We start from the raw sequence: 21,997 nt of genomic DNA on the forward strand, positions 1-21,997 counted from the left end.
TATAGCCCCTTAATTGGCTTATTGGCCTGAGTCCTCCAGGGAGCATCACAGATCTCTAGGGTGTCCTTGAATATGATGTATACTTCAGCCAATTCACAGCTGTGAAGGCCAGAACAACTGCTGAGCATGTGTCTGGGACAAAAATTACTTATCTGGATTTGATCAGAAGAGTCACAGGGAGTGATTTTATATATGTGTGTATATATTTCAGTTAGACTCATCTGATTTCTACTAAAAGCGATCAAGTTAAGAAGGATTTATGTATTTCTTCAACTAACATTTATCAAACACAAACATTTTAGAAAATGGGATATAACTGTGAACAGGCCAGAACACTGTATACGAACAGAGTTTACCTGCTAGAAAGAAGGACGGAATAAACAAGTTAATAAAAAGATTAGTTCTTATAGTGATGCAAGTTATGAAGGAAGGAACAAGCTGTTATGTTACAGGATGACTGAGGAGAAGGAATTTGGGGGTTTGTGAAGGCCTTTCTGAAGAGGTAATGTATGAACAGAGGGATGTCCCATGAGAAGGAACTAGATGTGGGAAGAGTGGCAAGCAGAAGGAGCAGCCACTGCAAAGGCGCTGAGCCAGGCCAGTTGAGTGTTTCTGAAACAGGAAAAAAAAACCAACACTGCAAAGGAGCACTGTTTGAGGAGTCAACGGAGCTAGGTTTCAAGGTGCTTCAACTTTTCTGTCATGGATCCCATAGGCAGATGCAGTCTGCCTGTGGATCTCTTCTCAGAATCATGTTTTTCATCATGTAAAATACAGGCCTTCCCAAATGGCGCTAGTAGTAAAGAAACTGCCTGGCAATGCAGGAAACCTAAGAGACATGGGTTCATTCCCTGGGTCTGGATGATCCCCTGGAGGAGAGCCAGTATTCTCGCCTGGAGAATCCCCTGGACAGAGGAGCCTGGTGGGCTATAGTCCATAGGATCGCAGAGTCAGACCCGACTGAAGTGACTTAACACACACAAGATAAAATACATAGGAATGCAAAGAAAACCAATTACATTATAATGCTGCTGCTGCTGCTGCTAAGTTGCTTCAGTCATGTCCGACTCTGTGCGACCCCATAGACGGCAGCCCATCAGGCTCCCCCGTCCCTGGGATTCTCCAGGCAAGAACACTGTAGTGGGTTGCCATTTCCTTCTCCAGTGCATGAAAGTGAAAAGTGAAAGTGAAGTTGCTCAGTCGTGTCTGACTCCTAGCGACCCCATGGACTGCAGCCTACCAGGCTCCTCCGTCCATGGGATTTTCCAGGCAAGAGTACTGGAGTGGGGTGCCGTTGCCTTCTCTGTACATAAAACTACTGAAAAGACAAAGCTGTGACATAAAATATAGATGCTGCTTTAACACGTCTTATAGCAGATCTAATGACGATGAAGTATAATTTGTCAAGATATCTGCTACAGTTTTAGTGTGAGATATCTGTGGTTTCTGTAGGAGACAGTCACAGGTACTGCTCATATCACTAAGATTTTCTGCATAACTCAATGAGATACTAAACTTCAGTTAGAGGCTGTGAAAATAAAGATGTGACTTTCACCCCCCATTGTAAAATCACAGATCCCATGAATCATATCCTTGAACCCCTTGGGATCTGTAGAGCCCAGGGTACAAACAGTGGGGCTACAACACACAGGCTTGGTGAGCCACAGTGAGGCATTAGACTAAGTGCAATGGGGAGTTTTAAGCAAGAGCAGTGATGTGATCTTGCTGCTTTTATAGAACCTGGATTCTAGGGTAACAGGACGAGAAGAGTGAAGTGACTATTACACGGTTCAAGTGAAAGATGAGGCTGGCTTGGTAAAGAGTAGTGGCCCTAGATAGAGATGTGAATGTGCCAAGATGTGTTCCAGAACATCAGGATCTGCTGACGGATTGGGTAGAGGGAGCGGGGAAGGAGGAAAGGGAGAATAAGAATGAGGTGGAGGTTGTTTGCAGGAGCCTGTGGGTGTTGGCGTGGACTGGCATGGAACCACCTGGGAGAAGAACTGGAGTCAGTTTGCGGGAGAGTTGTGGGGGGTGGTGAACCCACTGTTGCACTGTGGACCTGGGGAAGTGTGAGGTGTTTGTCACTCAAACGGAGAGAGATTCAGTGCACAGTGGGATCCACGAGCCTGGAGCTCAGAAGAGAGTAGGGCTGAGAGATGACATATCCACTCCACAGCTGGACCTGATGTCTTGAACAAAAGTGGGACATTTATACAACCAGCGAGGGGTGTTCCCCATCCCCTCAAAGCTGGGCCATCCTTACTCCTTGGAGGGAGACCCCCATTTTCACTCCCCCAGAGAAGTGATAGAACTTAATGAAGTTCACACAGCATAAGGGGGAACCAAGAAGATACGCCTGGAAGCAGGGTCCTGTCTCCTGCTTCCAATCCCATGTTTATGGCTGCTCAGTGCTGCTTCTCCAACCTTACTCATTGGGAGAGCAGACAAAAATGAGGATCAAGGTTTCCTGTAGCACAGAAACAAGCTGAAGGGAAGATATGAAAGAACAGTAGGCTGGAGATTTCAAATACTGGCTCCTCCACCGTGTAACCTTGAACAAGTCATTTAACCTCACTGAGGCTTAATAACCCAATTCAAAATGGGAATAACACAACCATCTGGTATCATTAAATTCAGTAAAAATACCCAGCACATAATAGGCACTGGGCACCTATTTTTAGTTGAACTCAAGTTGTATAATTTTTAAATGGACACTTGGTATTGTCTTTTTCTCATATATTTCAAAGTAGTTTTTTTTTTCTAGAAAAAAAATAAGACAGTAACTGTGACTAAAACAGTACAAAGGACCTTGAATAATTTACTGGATTTCTCATGCTATTTCATGACCTATAGAAAAATAGATGATATTTCATGATTATTTACATCTTAGGGTAAAAAGATGATGACTTGAACAGAATCTACAAGATTTTTCACCTTGTAGCAACAAAACACTGTAGATATTTTCTTGGCAACCGAAAAGGAGTGCTATATAAGGAATCCTTTTTTTTTTTTTTAATTTAAATTTATTTATTTTAATTGGAGGCTAATTACTTTACAATATTGTATTGGTTTTGCCATATATCAACATAAATCTGCCACGGGTGTACATGTGTTCCCCATCCTGAACCCCCCTCCCACCTCCCTCCCCGTACCATCCTTCTGGGTCATCCCAGTGCACCAGCCCCAAGCATCCTGTATCCTGCATCGAACCTGGACTGGCGATTCGTTTCTCATATGATATTATACATGTTTCAATGCCATTCTCCCAATCATCCCACCCTCTCTCTCCCACAGAGTCCAAAAGACTGTTCTATACATCCGTGTCTCTTTTGCTGTCTTGCATACAGGGTTATCGTTACCATCTTTCTATATAAGGAATTCTATCTCCAAACTAGAAGGCTAAAAGTGGTGAACTTCAGGACTTGATGTTTACCAGCCAACAGAGTTTCTTCTCACTGACCAATTTGATTAGTTTAACATACTGTAGGGTCATTTCTGGTCAGGACCACTGGCATCTCAGATATTCATTCATTTTCATGAAGCATCTACTATGTTCCAGAACTATTCTTGGATCAAGGCATACAAGAATGAACAAAAATGAAGTCCTACCATCATGGAGCTCTCACTGAAGCAGGGAGCAAAAAATAAACAAGCAATCAGGTAAATAGATAAACAGCATCATTTCATAGAGTGTCATGCACTCTATAGAAAATATAGCCAGGTAATGCTCAGAGGTGCAAGGAGTATTTTTGAACTAAATGATGAGAAGGAGACAACCGTGCAAGAATATGGCCAGAGCCTGTTCCCCTCATGGGAACAGCCACGTATAAATTTGGAAATGAAGGGGGAGAGGTTATAGGAGACACACAGAGGAAGGGGAGAGTTTGGACTTTATTCTAAGCATTGGAGAATTTTAAGCAAAGGAGCAAGGTAGTCTGGTTTATGTATTTACAAGGTCACTCTGACTGCTGTTTTAGATTTGGACTAGAAGGTGACCAGAGTGGAAGCAGGAATGCAATTGCCTCCCAAATAAGAGTGACGGAGGCCTGGGGATGGCAGCAATGGAGATGGAGAGAGGAGCAGAGATTCCAGATGTGTGTTGAAGGAGTTCTGATGGGGCTTACAGAAGGACTAGATTTGCAGGGTATGACATAGAAAGGAAACAGGATTAAGCAACTGGGTGGTTGGTCGTGTCATTTCCTGATAGGGAGCCTTGCAGAAAAGAAAGGTGGTGTTCAGTTCAGTCACTCAGTCGTGTCCGACTCTTTGTGACCCCATGAACCACAGCACGCCAGGCCTCCCTGTCCACCACCAACTCCCGGAGTCCACCCAAACCCATGTCCATTGAGTCTGTAATGCCATCCAACCATCTCATCCTCTGTTGTCCCCTTATCCTCCTGCCCTCAATCTTTCCCAGCATCAGGGTCTTTTCAAATGAGTCAGCTCTTCACATCAGTTGTCCAAAGTACTGGAGTTTCAGCTTCAACATCAGTCCTTCCTATGAACACCCAGGACTGATCTCCTTTAGGATGGACTGGTTGGATCTCCTTGCAGTCCAAGGGACTCTCAAGAGTCTTCTCCAACACCACAGTTCAAAAGTGTCAATTCCTCAGCGCTCAGCTTTCTTTATAGTCCAACTCTCACATCCATACATGACCACTGGAAAAACCACAGCCTTGACTAGACAGACCTTTGTTGGAAAAGTAATGTCTCTGCCTTTTAATATGCTGTCTAGGTTGGTCATAACTTTCCTTCCAAGGAGCAAGCATCTTTTATTTCATGGCTGCAGTCACCATCTGCAGTGATTTTGGAGCCCCCCAAAATAAAGTCAGCCACTGTTTCCACTGTTTCCCCATCTATTTGCCATGAAGTGATGGGACCAGATGCCATGATCTTCGTTTTCTGAATGTTGAGCTTTAAGCCAACTTTTTCATTCTCCTCTTTCACTTTCATCAAGAGGCTCTTCAGTTCTTCACTGTCTGCCATAAGGGTGGTATCATCTGCATATCTGAGGTTATTGATATTTCTCCCGGCAATCTTGATTCCAGCTTGTGCTTCCTCCAGCCCAGCATTTCTCATGATGTACTCTGCATATAAGTTAAATAAGCAGGGTGACAATATACAGCCTTGATGTACTCCTTTTCCTATTTGGAATCAGTCTGTTGTTCTATGTCCAGTTCTAACTGTTGCTTCCTGACCTGCATACAGGTTTCTCAAAAGGCAGGTCAAGTGGTCTGGTATTCCCATCTCTTGTAAAATTTTCCACAGTTTATTGTGATCCACACAGTCAAAGGCTTTGGCATAGTCAATAAAGCAGAAATAGATGTTTTTCTGGAACTCTCTTGCTTTTTTGATGATCCAGAGGATGTTGGCAATTTGATCTCTGGTTCCTCTGCCTTTTCTAAAACCAGCTTAAACATCTGGAAGTTCGTGGTTCACGTATTGCTGAAGCCTGGCTTGGAGAATTTTGAGCATTACTTTACTAACATGTGAGATGAGTGCAATTGTGCAGTAGTTTGAGCATTCTTTGACATTGTCTTCCTTTGGGATTGGAATGCAAACTGACCTTTTCCAGTCCTGTGGCCACTGCTGAGTTTTCCAAATTTGCTGGCATATTGAGTGCAGCACTTTCACAGCATCATCTTTTAGGATTTGAAATAGCTCAACTGGAATTCCATCACCTCCACTCGCTCTGTTCGTAGTGACGCTTCCTAATGCCCACCTGACTTCACATTCCAGGATGTCCGGCTCTAGGTGAATGTGAGTGATCATGCCTTCGTGATTATCTGGGTCGTGAAGATCTTTTTTATACAGTTCTTCCGTGTATTCTTGCCACTTCTTCTTATTTCTTCTGCTTCTGTTAGGTTCATACAATTTCTGTCCTTTACTGAGCCCAGCTTTGCATGAAGTGTTCCGTTGGTATCTCTAATTTTCTTGAAGAGATCTCTAGTCTTTCCCATTTTATTGTTTTCCTCTATTTCTTTGCACCGATTGCTGAGGAAGGCTTTCTTATCTCTCCTTGCTATTGTTTGGAACTCTGCATTCAAATGGGTATATCCTTCCTTTTCTTCTTTGCCTTTCACCTCTGTTCTTTTCACAGCTATTTGTAAGGCCTCCTCAGACAGCCATTTTGCTTTTTTACTTTTCTTTTCCTTGGGGATGGTCTTGCTCCCTGTCTCCTGTACAATGTCACAAACCTCTGTCCATAGTTCATCAAGCACTCTGTCTATCAGATCTAGTCCCTTAAATCTATTTCTCACTTCCAGAGTATACTCATAAGGGATTTGATTTAGGTCATACCTGAATGGTCTAGTGGTTTTCCCCACTTCAATTTAAGTCTGAATTTGCCAATAAGGAGTTCATGATCTGAGCCACAGTCAGCTCCCAGTCTTGTTTTTGCTGACTATATACAGCTTCTCCATCTTTGGCTGCAAAGAATATAATCAATCTGATTTTGGTGTTGACCATCTGGTGATGTCCATGTGTAGAGTCTTCTCTTGTGTTGTTGCAAGAGGGTGTTTGCTATGACCAGTGCGTTCCCTTGGCAAAACTCTATTAGCCTTTGCCCTGCTTCATTTCGTACTCCAAGGCCAAATTTGCCTGTCACTCCAGGTGTTTCTTGACTTCCTACTTTTGCATTCCAGTCCCCTATAATGAAAAGGACATCTTTTTTGGGTGTTAGTTCTAAAAGGTCTTGTAGGTCTTCATAGAACCGTTCAACTTCAGCTTTTTCAGCATTACTGGTCAGGGCATAGACTTGGATTACCATGATATTGAATGGTTTGCCTTGGAAATGAACAGAGATCATTCTGTTGTTTTTGAGATTGCATCCAAGTACTGCATTTTGGACTCTTTTGTTGATGATGTCCATGCTAAATCAAGTGTTCAGCTTTGGGGATTTCCCCAGTGGTCTAGGGAGTTTGAGCTGTCTATTAGTCATGTAAGTGGAGCTGTGGAGTGGCCTGCTGGATATACACATCTGGAGCTTTGGAAAGAGGCCAAGGCTGGAGATTTGCATTTAGAGTCATGAGCAAATCATCTGTGAAGTTTTTGTTTGAGGTATGTTGCTTGCAGCCGGGGTTGATGGACATTTGAAGCGAGCATCTCCTTAGCTTCCCCAGAGTCAGAATCTCCTTCTGAGCAGCTTCAACTGCCCTGGAAATTCACTGACAGACTGCAAAGTTCAGGGATTTAAAACACTGGTGGGAGTTTGTTTGGTTTTGTTTTCTGCTATGTTTCAAGTTAACTGAAATATGTGATTTTTGAGTTTCATCTTCAGTTCTAAATCACACAGAGGACCTGTCACATGTCTTCTGGTCTTTGCACTGCCCCTTTCCCATCGCAGCTCTCTGGGCAAGCCAGACAGCTCATGCAGGCTGTGTTGTGTTGGGCTTCAAGAAGCCTCATTCCAAGAAAGGCAAGCACTTGGTGAATAACTCTACCAAGTGTCAGATTAACAGGAGACACTCAGGCCAAGTGAGTAAACATTCTGAGATCAGGCCTTCTTTTTTCTGTTTTTCTACCCTATAAATTTGTTATGGTTCTATCGGTTATTATCCCTCCTATCAGTTTCTTTCATTCTCATGATGGTTTCTCATTAAGGAGATTCATGGGGAAGGTTGTAATCGATCGGAGCTATTAGCCACCAGAGTGTAATCTGGTTCCAGTACAAACTGACCTGCAAAATGTCCTGTCTACCTTGGGGATTAAAGCCGATTAACTCAGAGTCTGGGAGGCAGAATCTAATGTCCTGTAGCACTGCACCCCCTCACTCCTCCCCAGCAGTAAGGGATTTAACAAATTGCCACTGTAATTAGAACTGAACCCACAGTTAACCCACCTTGCAAATAACCACTAGTGCCTGGCTCAGCTTGGATATCCATTTACAGCCAGTGAATGACACTGTGTCCCTGGCAGTGCAATGCTGCTTCGATTCCCTCTGCTGTCTCGGGCCCTACACTGCTCATTACCGTGGAGGTTTCTGTTTTGTTTCATTTGGTTGGTTGTTTGGTTGACTTTTGTACCTATTTCCAAGAGTAGATTAATCTCATCATTTGGGAATAAGCCAATGATTGGAATGAGAGCCCCACAAAAAAAAAAAAAGCCAGCTCACTGCTAGGGCTTTCAACGGTACAATCTCTCTGCTTTATGATTTTGATGGAATCAGAGCACAAAAGCCAGGAAGGTGCCCCTGGCTGCCCACATATCCCCTGGCAGCCATGTAGATGGGCCTGCCAAGGCAAAAGAGGCCATACAAATGAGCATTCTCCATCACTGACCTCCGGTCTTAAAAATACAACTAACCACCAAGTACAAGCTGAGGACTAAGATCAAACTAAAGACTCTTTAAGAATGATATTTTAGGGAATTTCCTGGCTGCCAGTGGTTTCACTCCAAGCTTTCACTGCAAGAGCCCCAGGTGCAATCTCTGGTTGGGGAACGAAGATCCCACAAGCTGCACAGACACCCCTCAAAAAAAAGAAAAGACTATTTAGCTACAAAAACTGTCCACAAGCAGCAGGATAAATTAATTGGTATTTCACTCCAGGGGAACCATGGAGAAGGAAATGGCAACCCACCCCAATATTCTTGCCTAGAAAATCCCATGGAAGAGGAGCCTGGTGGGCCACAGTCCACAAGGTCACAAAGAGTCAGACATGACTGAGCACACCAGGGGAACCATGATAAGTAAATATTCCTTCTTGCAGTAATAAAACCAGTTACGGTGCAAACCTCCTCCTCTTCTCCCCTTTATCCACCCACCCTTCCTACACCCCAACCTTTTTTTTTTTTTTGAGAATGAAGATACAATAGGAGTACAATCTTTGGAGCTAGACTACATAGATCAAGACAAGGTCAAACTTCTATAACTTATGTAACTTCTGCATGCCTCAGTTTCCCTATTAATATAAAATACTAATGTTAATAATGGTACCTCTTTCAAAGGTTATTGAAGAGTGGATAAATTACTACATGTAGCATATATGATGGTGCTTGGCATATTGTAAGATCTGAGTTAACATGTAAACATAAGTTACTGTCATTCATTCAGCCTCTGAATGCTGAATGTGCTATAAAATGCCAGTGATTTAAAGGTAAGGACCACCTCAAGTCAGTGGGAAGACTGGACATACAAACAAACCTGCCGTTCTGCCTCTGTCTGCTCTTTACTGAATGTATGGGACACAAAGATGCTACTACAGAACCCGGATAATACTTTATGTTAAATAAGTATAACTGGTAAGAGAGAGGCAGAAGACATATAAAAAGCAAGAAACACAATGGAACAATAGTTGAGATCAATCTTTTGCCTATTATGAATTAAGCTAAAATGCATGATAATGTAGCTGAGATTAAACACCCAGAATATTATTGTGTGGTAAAAGAATTAACAAAGAACAGAACAGCAGCCTAAGCAAATTTTATAAAGTTACCGTGATAACATCCTGGCCAGCCAACCATTCAGTTATGTGATGTACCAAGAAAACAGCAGGACTTACATATCCCAGCTAGCCGAAAGTCTGCAAAACACCTGTACATGTGCAGGTGTACACAGACACACACACACACTCACTCATGCGCACACGCAAATATCACTTGGTGCAGAAAGAAAACATAAATATGGAAAGCAAGGATCAGACCAGTGAGGCTGGTTTCGATCTCAACACTTGCTATCTATCGTTAGGTACATCGCTAAATTCTGTCCCCAGTGTTTGTATCTGTAAATTGGGGATAATGTTAGGAATCTGCCTCACAAAGTTATTGTGAAGACTCAATGAGCTATTGCACAAAAAACTCCAAATGTCTAGCACTGGCTTGCCCCAGCCTTGACTCAGTAATAGTTTATTTTATTGCTATAGTTTGCTGTGTTCTAAACACCTGACTCGCCTGACTTCCTCCTGTCTCTTGATCTCTCTCCCTCCACCCCCCCTTTCCTCTCTCTCTCTCTCTCTCTCTGGATGTTTTGTACATAACTGCTCAGGTAATCCATGTTCATTTTAGAAAAACATGAATATACATACAAAAAGGAAAAAAGTTAAAGACCATTCTGATTCCACTACCAAGAACAGCAACTGTTTTGCTAGGATCCTTCTGGTCTTTGTCTATGTAAATTCACTACATCTGTGTAAGTATAAATGTTCACGTGCGTGTAGATGTATCACTACATACATAGGGTCATACTGTAATTCTGTCTAGTAGGATTCTTTTCTTGTTCAGCAATATATCATGCCAGTAAATACAAAATACACGTTATCACTTGAGATTACTCCATAGAAGTCTGTTTTAAGAAAATTCCATATTGTATTTAGACAATCCCCTATTGCTGGAACTGGAGGCAAAATCACATTCTCTCTGTTACAAACTCTGTTTAAATATCCTGTATCAACTTTTTGGACACATTGGCAGAGGGTCTTACCATGGCACAAGGCGAATTTTTCCTCAACAACAGATATTGCTAGTGGTCTTATTCACAGGCCTGCATTTGTGAGAGAGAAATTGTACTTAGGATTCTGAAGAAGTCACAGATTTTAACGTAACAGTACCTATTTGAAGAACTTCATACTAGGCTTCCCTGGCGGTCTAGTGGTTAAGAACCTGCCCACCAAAGAAGGGGTCATGGGTTCAGTTCCTGGTTTGGGAAGATCCCACATGCCTTGGAGCAACTAAGCCCGTGTACCACAACTACTGAGCCCGCGCGCTGCAACTCCTGACGCCTGCGTGCCTAGAGCCTGCGGTCCCCAACAAGAGAAGCCGCCACAGTGAGAAGCCTGCGCACCACAACTAGAGATTAGCCCCCGCTTCCCGAAACTAGGGAAAGCCCGAGTGCAGCAGCCAAGACCCAGCAAAGCCAAGAATCACTTAAGTAGTTAATTTTAAAAAAAGAACTTCATACCTAAATATGACCCAAACAACACAGAGAGTAAAGTGAGCAAAAAAAAAAAAAAATATATATATATATATAGTGTTAATGATATGCAGAATCCAGGCCCTTGTGGTCATAGACATAAAAAATGACCCGGAAATCTTTTAGGAATATAAAAGGTCAAAGAACAATTAGAAAATAGGAAACTGGGAACAAACAATAGTAATTTCTAGTTTGCCTCTGCAATTTACTGTGCATCAGGCAGAGTTCTGCAGTGATCCATAATCACCTCCTTGCATACCTGAGTCATTTCAGTGAGCAGTGTCAAGGGTCACATAAAGTGCTGCTGCTGCTGCTGCTGCTGCTGAGTCCCTTCAGTCGTGTCCCACTCTGTGTGACCCCATAGATGGCAGCCCACCAGGCTCCCCCGTCCCCGGGATTCTCCAGGCAAGAACACTGGAGTGGGTTGCCATTTCCTTCTCCAATGCATGAAAGTGAGAAGTGAAAGTGAAGCTGCTCAGTCGTGCCGACTCTTAGCGACCTCATGGACTGCAGCCTATCAGGCTCCTCCATCCATGGGATTTTCCAGGCAAGGGGACTGGAGTGGGGTGCCATTGCCTTCTCCTACATAAAGTGCTAAGTTAGGTTTAATAAAACACGCTCAGAATTCCCAAGGAACAGAAACTGCGGAGGTGCCGGGGGTCTTAGCCAATGAAGTAAGCTTGTCTGTGCACCTGTCGCAAATTTATTGAGAACCTACTACGTTCCAGCAAGTGGAGGCACAGAGCAAAACAGGCCAGCTTCCCAGATCTACTTCCTGGGAAAGTCTAAGCTACTGGGGGAGTCAGGTTGCTGCTAGGTCAGCACTAGTGTTTAAGAATCTGGATTTCTGAATGCCTTGCCACTTCGGTTTTTAAATATTTCACTGGCAGGACATCTGAACAAGAGTAGAGACCCTGATCCCCTCTCAGTATCACCGGGAGCAGTCATTCTCCCTTGCTGAGCCTCTGTAAAGTGGGGATAACAGTATCTCGTTGCTACTCTCCACTTCACACAAATATTGCCAGTATTTAGATAAGGAAACATTAATTACTAAGAGCTCTTTGAATTTCTCTGAAGCTGCTGAGATGTCTGAGGTAGCACAACAGCACGTAGTGAGGTTAATACTGTTTGCACCTGATCGTTTGGGTATTTGTGTTAAATTTTTATAACACTGTGTTTATATTCGCAGACAAGCCAACTCCCCATTATCTACGTTTTAATATTTATCCAGGTCCACTTTTGAACTGAGGTGACTTCTTTCAGCATCTCAGCCATTTTTAAAGTGGAATGTCAGGGACTTCCTTAGGCCCAGTGCCTAAGACTCTGCACTCCCAATGCAAGGGGCCAGGGTTTGACCCCTGCTCAGGGAACTTGATCCCCCATGCCACAACCAAGACTGGGCACAGCCAAATAAGTTTAATTAATTAATTTAAAAAGTGGGTTGTCCCTGGAAAGGGGTAATTTAGGCATTTGGGGTCATTTACCATTTGCCTCAGGCAAACATTCAAGGAAAGTCTGCTCCTTCCTTGAACAGCAAACTGCCTTCTGTCCCTCTGAGCTTCCACCTCTTGGGCTCACTCTTGAGGCTTCTGCTGGCCTATACACAGCTCTTTCCTGGTTCCCTCGCCTTCTCTGCAGCTCCTGTGTCTTCTGGGTCTGCCCTTGAATATAGCCTTCCCTCTCTCCAGTCTCCCCTGTCTTTGTCCCTTCCCTCCTACCAATGGTTTTGAAGGAACCACTGTGCTGGCCCCTTGGGGTAACTTCTCAGCGGCCCACAGCACTGCTGGCCCCTGAGAAGAGGTGGAAGACAGTCAGCCAGCATCTCTCCCATCTCACCTGACTCCTTCTCTGGCCTCCTTGGCCTCCGTCATTGCTAGATGGGGTAGTGAGATGAGAAATTACTTGGGCATGTTTCCACGCTAATCTGAAGGAAAGCAACCTGGCCTCCTTACCAATATGCACTGACATCGATACATAAACATGACTTTTCCTAGATGGATTATGGAAAACATCTCAGCAGACATTCAGCAATTCCCCAAGTGGGAGGACAACCTTGTTCCTATCCTGCAGGAATGCTCATCTCTAGTCTTTCAACAAGCTGATGTTTTCCCCACCCTTTTTGGAATTGGTTCAGTCAAGATGGTAGCACAATTAAGAAGTCAGAAAGTGAAAGTGAAGTCGCTCAGTCGTGTCTGACTCTTTGCGAAGCCCATGGACTGTAGCCTACCAGGCTCCTTCATCCATGGGATTTTCCAAGCAAGAGTACTGGAGCGGGTTGCCATTTCCTTCTCCAGGGGATCTTCCCAACCCAGGGATCAAACCCAGGTCTCCCACATTGTAGGCAGACCGTCTGAGCCACCAGGGAAGTCTAAGATGTCAGAGACAGTCCTAAGTAGGAGATCCAGGCTTCTAAAATATACGGGAAGGGGCATCATGGAGTTGATGGAGTACAGGTGAGTCTCCTTCCCCAAGACCACCCTCAGTGACTGACTAGGACTCACAAGACCCAGAAAAGCTCTTATACTCATGGTTACAATGAATGACCACAGAGGGATACCAATTAAAATCAATGGAGGCAGAAGGTGCCAGGGCAAAGTCCAGGAGGCACTAGGCACAAGCTCCCAGATGTCCCTTCCCAGCAGTATCACACAGATGTCCCTAATTTTTATAGCAATAGTTTATAACAATGTGTGCAGGGCCCTATCAACCATGGATGCTCACCCGAACCTTGCTGTCCAGGGCGTTTATTAGGGTCAGTCACATAAGATATGCAACGCCCGCATGAAAGACCTCAGCTACTCAGACTCCAGCCCCTGGAGCAAAAATAGGTGTTCAACGTAAATCACACCGTTGGCATAAACTATCTGCTTTCCCTGGCACTGTGTGGCCCAAGGCCTCAGGCATGCAAAAACACTCTTATCAGGCACATCATTACAAGGACTTAGAGCTCTTTTCTTAGGATCCAGTCTTAAAAAAAAAAAACAGGTCTTAGAAATGTGCAGGATTTGAGCAATGTGGGTGCAGCGTGGGCTAAGTTAACCCTTTCCTGCACACATTCCCAGAGTCAAGACCCAGGAAAGCTCTGGGACACTACAGCACCTCCTGCACCTCAGTTACCTTTCAAAGATAACGTTCTCTCTGCCTTCCCCATAGGGTCACTGTGATTCCTAATAATAATCATCATTGAACTCTTTTCAAAACCAGCAGGACACCTACAGCAAGGATGCTTTTATTGTCATTACTATTGTCATCATCACTACTATTGATGGGACAGGGCTGGGAACGAGCCCTTACTGCTTCCATGTAATCTCAGAACAGGTCAGAGGTGCCTTTTCCAGATGCTGAAGACAAATACAACCTCAGTAGCATGTCTCCACCCCTCCCTGGTGTTTAACCTTGTCCCTGCTTTTCTCTGTCTCCCTTCCCCTGGCAGTGGCTCAGAAACCCAGGTCCCCAGCACGAGAAGCGGACTCTGTTTGGAGACATGGTGTGCTTCCTGTTCATCACCCCGCTGGCCACCATCTCGGGCTGGCTCTGCCTGCGGGGCGCTGTGGACCACCTGCACTTTAGCAGTCGGCTCGAAGCTGTCGGACTGATTGCACTCACTGTTGCACTCTTCACTATTTACCTCTTTTGGACACTAGTAAGTATGGCCCGGAGTCCGGGGATTGCGGCCAGTGGGAGCTGGCAGCACCCGGCTGGCACGGCTTTCCTTCTTGTCTGTAGCTCATCTCACCTGCCTGGAAGCACAAGAGCGTTAAGTGCTGGTGATAGTGATTCGGGTGTGTGTGTGTGTGTGTGTGTGTACATGTATGTGCACTGCTGGGAAGAGCAGATGAAGCAAAGAAAAAGCCCCAGCTTCTGAGAGTTCATCAGTCAAAGGCATACACCCTGGGCATTCCTCCCCTCTCACAGCCAGGCATTCCTCTGTGAGCAGGCCTGGCATCTTCTTTCTCTTGTTCACGCTCCTCACTTTTGCCAGGCTTGTGGTGTATGATGTACGTGATGAATGACGTGCTTGGCCACTGTTGCTATTGCTGCCCGCACAGATCATGAATCCTCCTGCTGGTTATTTTCTCCTTTCGTCCTGACAAGGCCTAAAGTCTTTGTTGGACGAGGAGATGCACTTCGCCTGCTGATTATTCTGGGTTGGGACATTGATTCTGCTGCCCATAAAACCACTAATTCATCTAGCTGAGAAGCTACCACTAAAGAAAAACCATTTCCCAATAAGTGTTCCTGCTGGATAGAAGGACAAAAATTTTAACCCTTTCTGGTTTTTTATTGTTTTAATTAACCTCGTGATTGCTTGGGTACCAGTTGGCAGCACCCACAAAGAGGGGGCAGCATTTGCTCTCTCTTGACGCTTCCCTGTGAGACCTGCAGGGAAGAATGTCATAGTCCTCTAGATGGCTTTCAGAAACCGGGCCCCCTGCTTCCCGGCATGTGCCTGCTCATCTCTAATCTGAGCACGCTCAATTGTTATTCAATATGTATTTCCTGTCTAGGCTGTCCCATTCCCATCTCTGCAGCACAGTGTCAGCATGTGAAGCTTACGGTGCTCACACCTGCTGCCTTACCCTGTATCCCAAGCCCTGTGCCACCAGCTACCATCCCTACCACGCTGACCACAACCCCCTGCTCACTGCCCTTTCCTCTTGTCCAGCTCTGTGCCTCCTCTCAGGTGAGAGTTTCAGGTGCTAAGTGGGGGATGCATTTCAGTCTCAGTAAAAGGGGCATGACTTGAGCCTGGGTACATAAGGAGTATTTCGGTGCTTGGAACTTTATGGGAGTCTTCTGGTTAAGGGAGGCATTCATTTTCCCAGCCTAATAAAGCCCTCAACCAAAACTTTAATTGTCTCCTCTAAACATCTACGCTTCTAAACTGTGTCTTGATTCACTGTGAATCAAGCAATCAGGCTGACTCAGAAGCTGCAAGGACAGTGTTGTGGGAAGAGGATTAGAAATAAGAAACTAAATTGTCTGTCCACTAGTGTCTAAGTCTCACACCACCTTGGAAAAGTCATTTCCCCTCTCCAAGCCTCGATGTTCTCATCTGTAAAGTGGGGATGAGAGTCATACCCATCCTACCAGCTTCTCCTGGCCTTAGGGGATTGATGTGAAAGCGTATGTGGGAGAGCACTTTGGAAAACAATTAAGTGTAAGTTTTACCATGTTTGGAAGTTTGCTAGTCTCTCATTTTTCTTGTATAAGTTCCTAAGATGAAGGTTGAATGAAGATGTAGTCTTAAATGCTGGACATTCAAATTAAGTTAAGGCCTTTTTGAAAATCTCCTTTGTAAAGCATACACTTACCTAACGGGAAGGAAAAAAAAAAAAAAAAGAGGAGGGAGTGGGCAAAAAGAAGGAAAGAGATTACCCAGAGAAAAATGGATGTTATCCTGTTTCATATCTCATCTCAGGTGAAAGGAAGGTTTGGGTGGGAAAGGTCCCTGGAGTGGCTCTTTCAGGAGACGGATGACATACTTCACTCCAGAAATGCTGCCAAGAGGTAGCGCTGCATGGTTAAAAAAAAAAAAAAAAAGCACATGCCTTCAAAATCCAAAGGCTCTGTGTTTAAACCCAAGATTTAGCATCCGAATAGCTGTGTAACTTCAAACAGGGTCCCTAACCTCTCTGATCATCCCTCTCCTTATGCACAGACTTGAGGAAATGACTGCTGACCCCTGGGTCAACTGTTGTGAGGATGAGGTGGGATAACTTCGGGAACATCCATCGGGGCACTCAGCAGAGGCATGGGCTCTCTTCCCCCAGCTGCTGTGCTCCCCCATCTCACACTCTCCCTCCCTCCTCTATAAAACGAAGAGCAACTGGAGGGAAATACAGGCGTTTCTCCCCTTTCATGTGAAAAACTCACAGCGGCCACAGCTCAGCGATAGGTTACTGAATCTAGACTAACTCCTTCCCAGATAAATGCTGTACTGAGCGGGCCTGGCAAGAGCCTTAATTCAGAAGCTGACAGCACTTGGAAACTGCCCTGCAGCAGAAACCCATCGTAAACAAGCTGTCAAACTTAAGGAGAATATGCTGTGAAAATGTCTTAGATAAACAAACACGGTGTCAGTCCCAGCCCGGCTCTCCCCGGAGGAACCTTCCCAGAAGGGCCTCGCCAGCGCTGTCAGAGGGACCCGCACCCACGCTGCTCGCCCAAAGGTGCATTTGGAGCTCAGTGCCCCCACCAGGCCAGGCTTGACAGACTCAGGGAGTTCTGCCTTCTGGAATCCGCTGCTCTGACACACAGGTGTCTGGCACCCAGGAGGCCAAGACCTCGGTCACCTCCACCCTGACAGCTGGAGGGAAGAGGTGCCCCAGAAACATCACTGTGCATGCCACAAACCATTTGAAGTCTGTGGACAGACACAAGTAGGTGAGCACTGAGTCCACGTGAAGAGTTCAAAAAGTGTCCACAGAGGATCTGCATTAACCCAGTGTAGCCGTGCCCACGTGCAGTGACCACCGCCCCCTCCCAGGAGGTCCCGCCATCTACTGAGTCTCGGTGGCAACTGATTAAATCACCAGACGAAAAGAATGAATGATCCAGCCTTTCTGGCTGACTCCCAGTCCCGTGGGTCAATCATTTAAATTCTCTTTACAGAGGGGAAAGCTTGAATAGAATGCTGTCCTGGCAAGGCTCCTGATGGGTTCAGACACACCCTGAGGGTGTCCAGCAAGACCCGGTGTGGCTGACTCAGTCCCTCACCGCCGTCTTGTCTTCCACAGGACCATCACAGATCAGAGGTCAGGCCCCATTCTGGGAAGACAACTTCTACAGCCCTGGCCTCATCCAGATACTTCAGTCACACCATGAACTCCAAAGAGAAAGGGCAGAATCAAAATTCCTAATGAGATTTCCCAAATCATGCCATGACTTTACAGCAAACGTTCGGCCTTAGCCAGTCACCCCCACCTTGGGGAGCTATTGTTGTTTACTTTCTAAGTCGAGTCTGACTCTTTTGTGACCTCGTGGACTGTAGCCCACCAGCCTCTTCTGTCCATAGGATTTCCCAGGCAAGAATATTGGAGCAGGTTGCCATTTCCTTCTCCAGGGGATCTTCTCAACCCAGGGATCAAACCCACGTCTCCTGCATTGGCAGGCTAATTCTTTACCGCTGAGTCACCGGGGAAGCCTCTCAGGGAGAGGTGATGCTAATACGTGCCAGCCCTCTGTGTGCCACGCACATGACTGCAACTCTGCACAGACCTTGCCCGTGACCGGAGGTCAATAAATAGCCTTTGGATGAAAAAAATGAAGACACTTTAAGAAACCCATCCCATAAAGAGTAGTTTTTAGAATAGTGGCCCCGTACTCTTTCTTCCTCCTTTTTCTTTAAAACCTCAGAAATTTAATAAATATCTAAATGAAGTTCCCAGTGTTACTACTGCCATAGCTTCTTTTTTCCTTTATTTTTTTTCCCTCACTGCCTCTTTATTTCTCTAAATCAAACCTGTCTTATTCTTGTTCTGTTCCACTGAGGGGAGGGAGTGTCTTGGCACGCTTAGAGACCAGAGCCAGGACGATCCAGGGCAACTGCAGACCCATGATCCCTGCGCTCTGCACCTACCTTCATTATCTCTGACGCAGCGTCATCTTCATATGATGCTTTCTTATTGATTGAATTCGCCTGCAGACCGTGGTGGTGAACAGCAATTAAGATAGAAGAATGCGTAGTAAGGTCTCATTTGTTTGTCTGAACAAGTGGGTCTTATTTTTGTACTTCCCAGCCAAGGAGCTGAGAGGCCTGCTAAGGCATGGACTCCCTAGTTCCTTGAAGCAGTGCTTCTCAGGCTTGAATGTACATGCGAATCACCTGGGGATCTTGTTAAAATTCAGGCTCTGATTCCCCATGTCTGGGTGGAGCCCACAACTGTTATATTCTAACAAGCTCCCAGGTGGTGCATCCTTCATGGCCACACTGAGAGCAAGGCTTTAGAGGAAATAGCCCAATCTCTCTTTTTCTTTTTTCCCCCCACCTTCCTGTATCTAAGAAGGAGTGTTGCAGAATTATCTTCTTTTCAGATTTAACCCGCCAGAAATAACAGGCCAAGAACACTAACATGTGGCAATGGCAGCGTGCTTTTTATGCATTATCTCTGATATCATTATTCACATTTTACAAACGAGGTATCCCACTGCCTGCCCCCTACTGCGCGCAGCTGCCGCTGTGCCCGGACTTACTGAGCATGCGCAGTTCATTACCATCCCGACGGAGGGGCTAGATTTCAAATCCAGCTTTCCTGTAATATTTCCAGATTCCAGATTTCTTGTACTGCCCCAGCTCTTCTTTAGTGCTTGTCTGTTCCCTACCCCTTCCCTGCCCTTTGCCCTGATCAGCACGTTTTCCAGCCTGCCTCTTACATTCATGAGTAGCACCAGGCAGCGGCAGGACGGAACAGATATAAGAGAATCAAGCTTTAAAAACAGAAAAAGGAAAAAAAAAAAAAAAAAAACCTCTGATCCACTCTGGCATGTTCAGAGCTTTTTGGAGAAAAGCACATCTGTGTGAGTTTAAAAGCTTATATTTTCATACTGAAATCTCTCTGGCATTCTGTCTGTGGTATCTGCTTTCTACCCTAAGAAATTTGAGTGAGTGGCCTTGGATTTCATGATCCTTCCATGAAGACAGGCCCTTTCTGATCAAGAGCCTGCATTATCTTCCAGAAACACTGAGCTAAACCATAGGGTCAGTCCACTTTGGCCAACAGGGACCCTGAACTAGGATCACCATGACTCACCTAGCCCAGGTGGTTAAACAGGTGTCCCTTGAATAATTTGTCATCCTGAGGTCATGGGCACCTTCTTCCCGAGCACTTACCTAGACATCTGCTGCTGCTGCTGCTGCTGCTGCTGCTAAGTCGCTTCAGTCGTGTCCGACTCTGTGCGACCCCATGGACTGCAGCCTACCAGGCTCCTCCATCCATGGGATTTTCCAGGCAAGAGTACTGGAGTGGGTTGCCATTGCCTTCTCCTACCTAGACATCTAGCTATACTCAAACTAAAAGGCAGTTTATACATCTTCAGAAGAATCGATTCTTTGAATTTCCTGGGAAAATTGATAAAATGCTTTTCTCCAGTCTTCTCCAAAGCAAGCCACAGAAGCAAGCAAGCATCTCATTCGAGTATATTTACACAAGCAGCAAGCACTTTGTGGGTATAGTTATGTCACAGCTGATGATGAGTCTACTGCTCGTGCCGTCGTGTATTGTGTAAGAGAGGCCTAAGTCTAAGAGCAGTGTTGCAATTAGAAGGTACAGGATATTTATTCACTCATCCATTCACTCGGTGAACTTAACTGAGCAACTTCCTAAGCACCAGGCGCTGTGACCAGTGCAGAGCATGCGAAGATGAATACAACAAAAGCCCCTGCCCTCAGCAAGATGCTTCTAGTGCAGGGAGAGGGAGAAACAAGGGCAATGGTGTACAGGGCACTGATGCCATGCTGAGGCGCTGGCTCAGGAAGAACTTATCAGGGGAGCTGGTGCCCATGCTGAAGCTTCTGCACTGGAAGCCATGGAGCTGGGGGCAGTGGGGATCACTCACAGGGGCTGCCAAGTACAGTGGTGCAGGTTGTCCATATCTCAGTACGAAGGGTGCCCTTCTTGTCATACTGTGAATGGGGTCCTTTGAGTTGTGCAGCAACTCAAAGAAGGGTGTGCGAAGCCCTCGCATCCCTCTCATTTAACAGAGAGAAACTCGATGACCAAAAGAGCATGCTGCCTAGTCCCACAGCTGCGTGAAGACTGGCGCTGAACCCGCTCTGCTCATAACCCCCAAGCAGCTTTCTTCTCCTGTGGGGTCCAAACCACTACTCTGAAAATAAGTCCAGGCTCAGGAGGAACATCATTTCCGATTATTACTATGATTTGGTCCAGGATGAAGAGGCACGAGGGGAGCCCTGCCCCTGTGTTCAGGGCACGAGTGCTGTTTGGTTGAACCTCAGACTCAGCACGCATCTACCTGCTAGAGCAGTTTTGCCCCAGGCTCTTGCCCAGCTGTACTGATGTTTGGAACTGTTTTAAATGGCACATAGGTTGTTTGAATTGATAAGCAGCTTCCATTACCTGAAGCCTTCTCTTGTTTTTCCTCTCCCAACCCCAGGTGTCATTTAGGTACCACTGTCGATTGTACAACGAATGGCGTCGGACCAATCAGAGGGTGATTCTCCTCATTCCAAAGTCTGTCAACATCCCTTCCAACCAGCAGTCCCTGCTGGGCCTCCACTCTGCCAAGAGGAACTCAAAGGAGACAATTGTTTGATGTTTGTGTGTTTGGTTGGTTGGTTGATTTGTTGTTTGGGGTTTGGAAGTTTCTGCACTGGGGCCATACACTGAGCCACTCCCAAACCCTTCCTCAAGCCTGTGGGTCGAAGAACATCCAGAGCCATGTAATCACATAGCCCTGACCAACGGACTCCGCCCGAAGAAAGAGAATGAATGCTCTTTGACTTCAAATCATGGATGCTGCAATCATATGATATTTGCTAAGCTGCCAAACATGTTTATTTAGCAGATATGGAATTTTCTGAACACCTCTTTCACATGTGAGGAAGGTTGTCCTGCTAAGGATGCAATTAAATTCTTCCTTTTTTATTACTATTTCAAATATAAATATATATATATATATTAAACTTAGATGATAATCAAAATTGAAAAGCCAACGTTAAAACTGGTTTCCTGGTTTGGATGGGTTTTGTTTGGGTTCATTGGTTTGTTTCCCAGTTTTTACTATAGATTCTTTGGGGTAATTTGATAGCTTGAGTGGTCTTTTCCATCTCTTCCAAGTCCCTTACTCAAGGGGACAGCATAACTGCAGGACAAGTCATAATTTGAAGGATGTTTTGTACTAAAATCCATTTAATTATTCAGTTTTTAAAGAAAAAAAAAAGGCGTGACAACTCTCCCCACAGTGAACTATTTAAACTTCATTAAGGAGAAAAACAATTTATGGTGAGAAGCACGCTCCTTTCAACTTGTTTGGTACTGACAGCTGATAGAAGCTATTTTCTAATAATAAATACCCAGTGTGTGAAAGACAAACCCCACTGATGGCTATACTATTTTTTTAAAATCA

The 21,997-nt window shown here is 45.2% G+C and overlaps 1 protein-coding gene and 1 long non-coding RNA gene across 3 annotated transcripts in view; one reads left to right on the forward strand and one right to left on the reverse strand.

Annotated features, from left to right (window-relative positions):
• Window positions 1–21,032, reverse strand: part of LOC147368951 (uncharacterized) — a 43,386-nt gene extending 22,354 nt beyond the window's left edge. Inside the window, exons 1-3 of one of the 2 annotated variants that reach the window (XR_015166992.1) lie at window positions 18,492–21,032; window positions 16,289–16,426; window positions 10,421–10,480 (exon numbers count right to left, since the gene is read on the reverse strand). This is a non-coding gene — a long non-coding RNA (uncharacterized LOC147368951). The remainder of the gene's footprint in view (window positions 1–10,420; window positions 10,481–16,288; window positions 16,427–18,491) is intronic. The other variant, XR_015166993.1, reaches the window with a different exon arrangement.
• The window catches only part of MARCHF3 (membrane associated ring-CH-type finger 3), a 158,006-nt gene extending 136,427 nt beyond the window's left edge, over window positions 1–21,579 (forward strand). The window contains exons 4-5 of the mRNA XM_086410538.1: window positions 14,343–14,552; window positions 21,026–21,579. Coding sequence (XP_086266664.1) covers window positions 14,343–14,552; window positions 21,026–21,184 — 369 coding nt within the window. The 3' untranslated portion in view covers window positions 21,185–21,579. The remainder of the gene's footprint in view (window positions 1–14,342; window positions 14,553–21,025) is intronic.
• Window positions 21,580–21,997: the final 418 nt, after the last annotated feature.

The sequence above is a fragment of the Bos grunniens genome, chromosome 7 (assembly GCF_055505025.1).
Source record: "Bos grunniens cultivar Pamir isolate PY7600 chromosome 7, Bosgru_T2T1.0, whole genome shotgun sequence".
Lineage (NCBI taxonomy): Eukaryota > Metazoa > Chordata > Mammalia > Artiodactyla > Bovidae > Bos > Bos grunniens.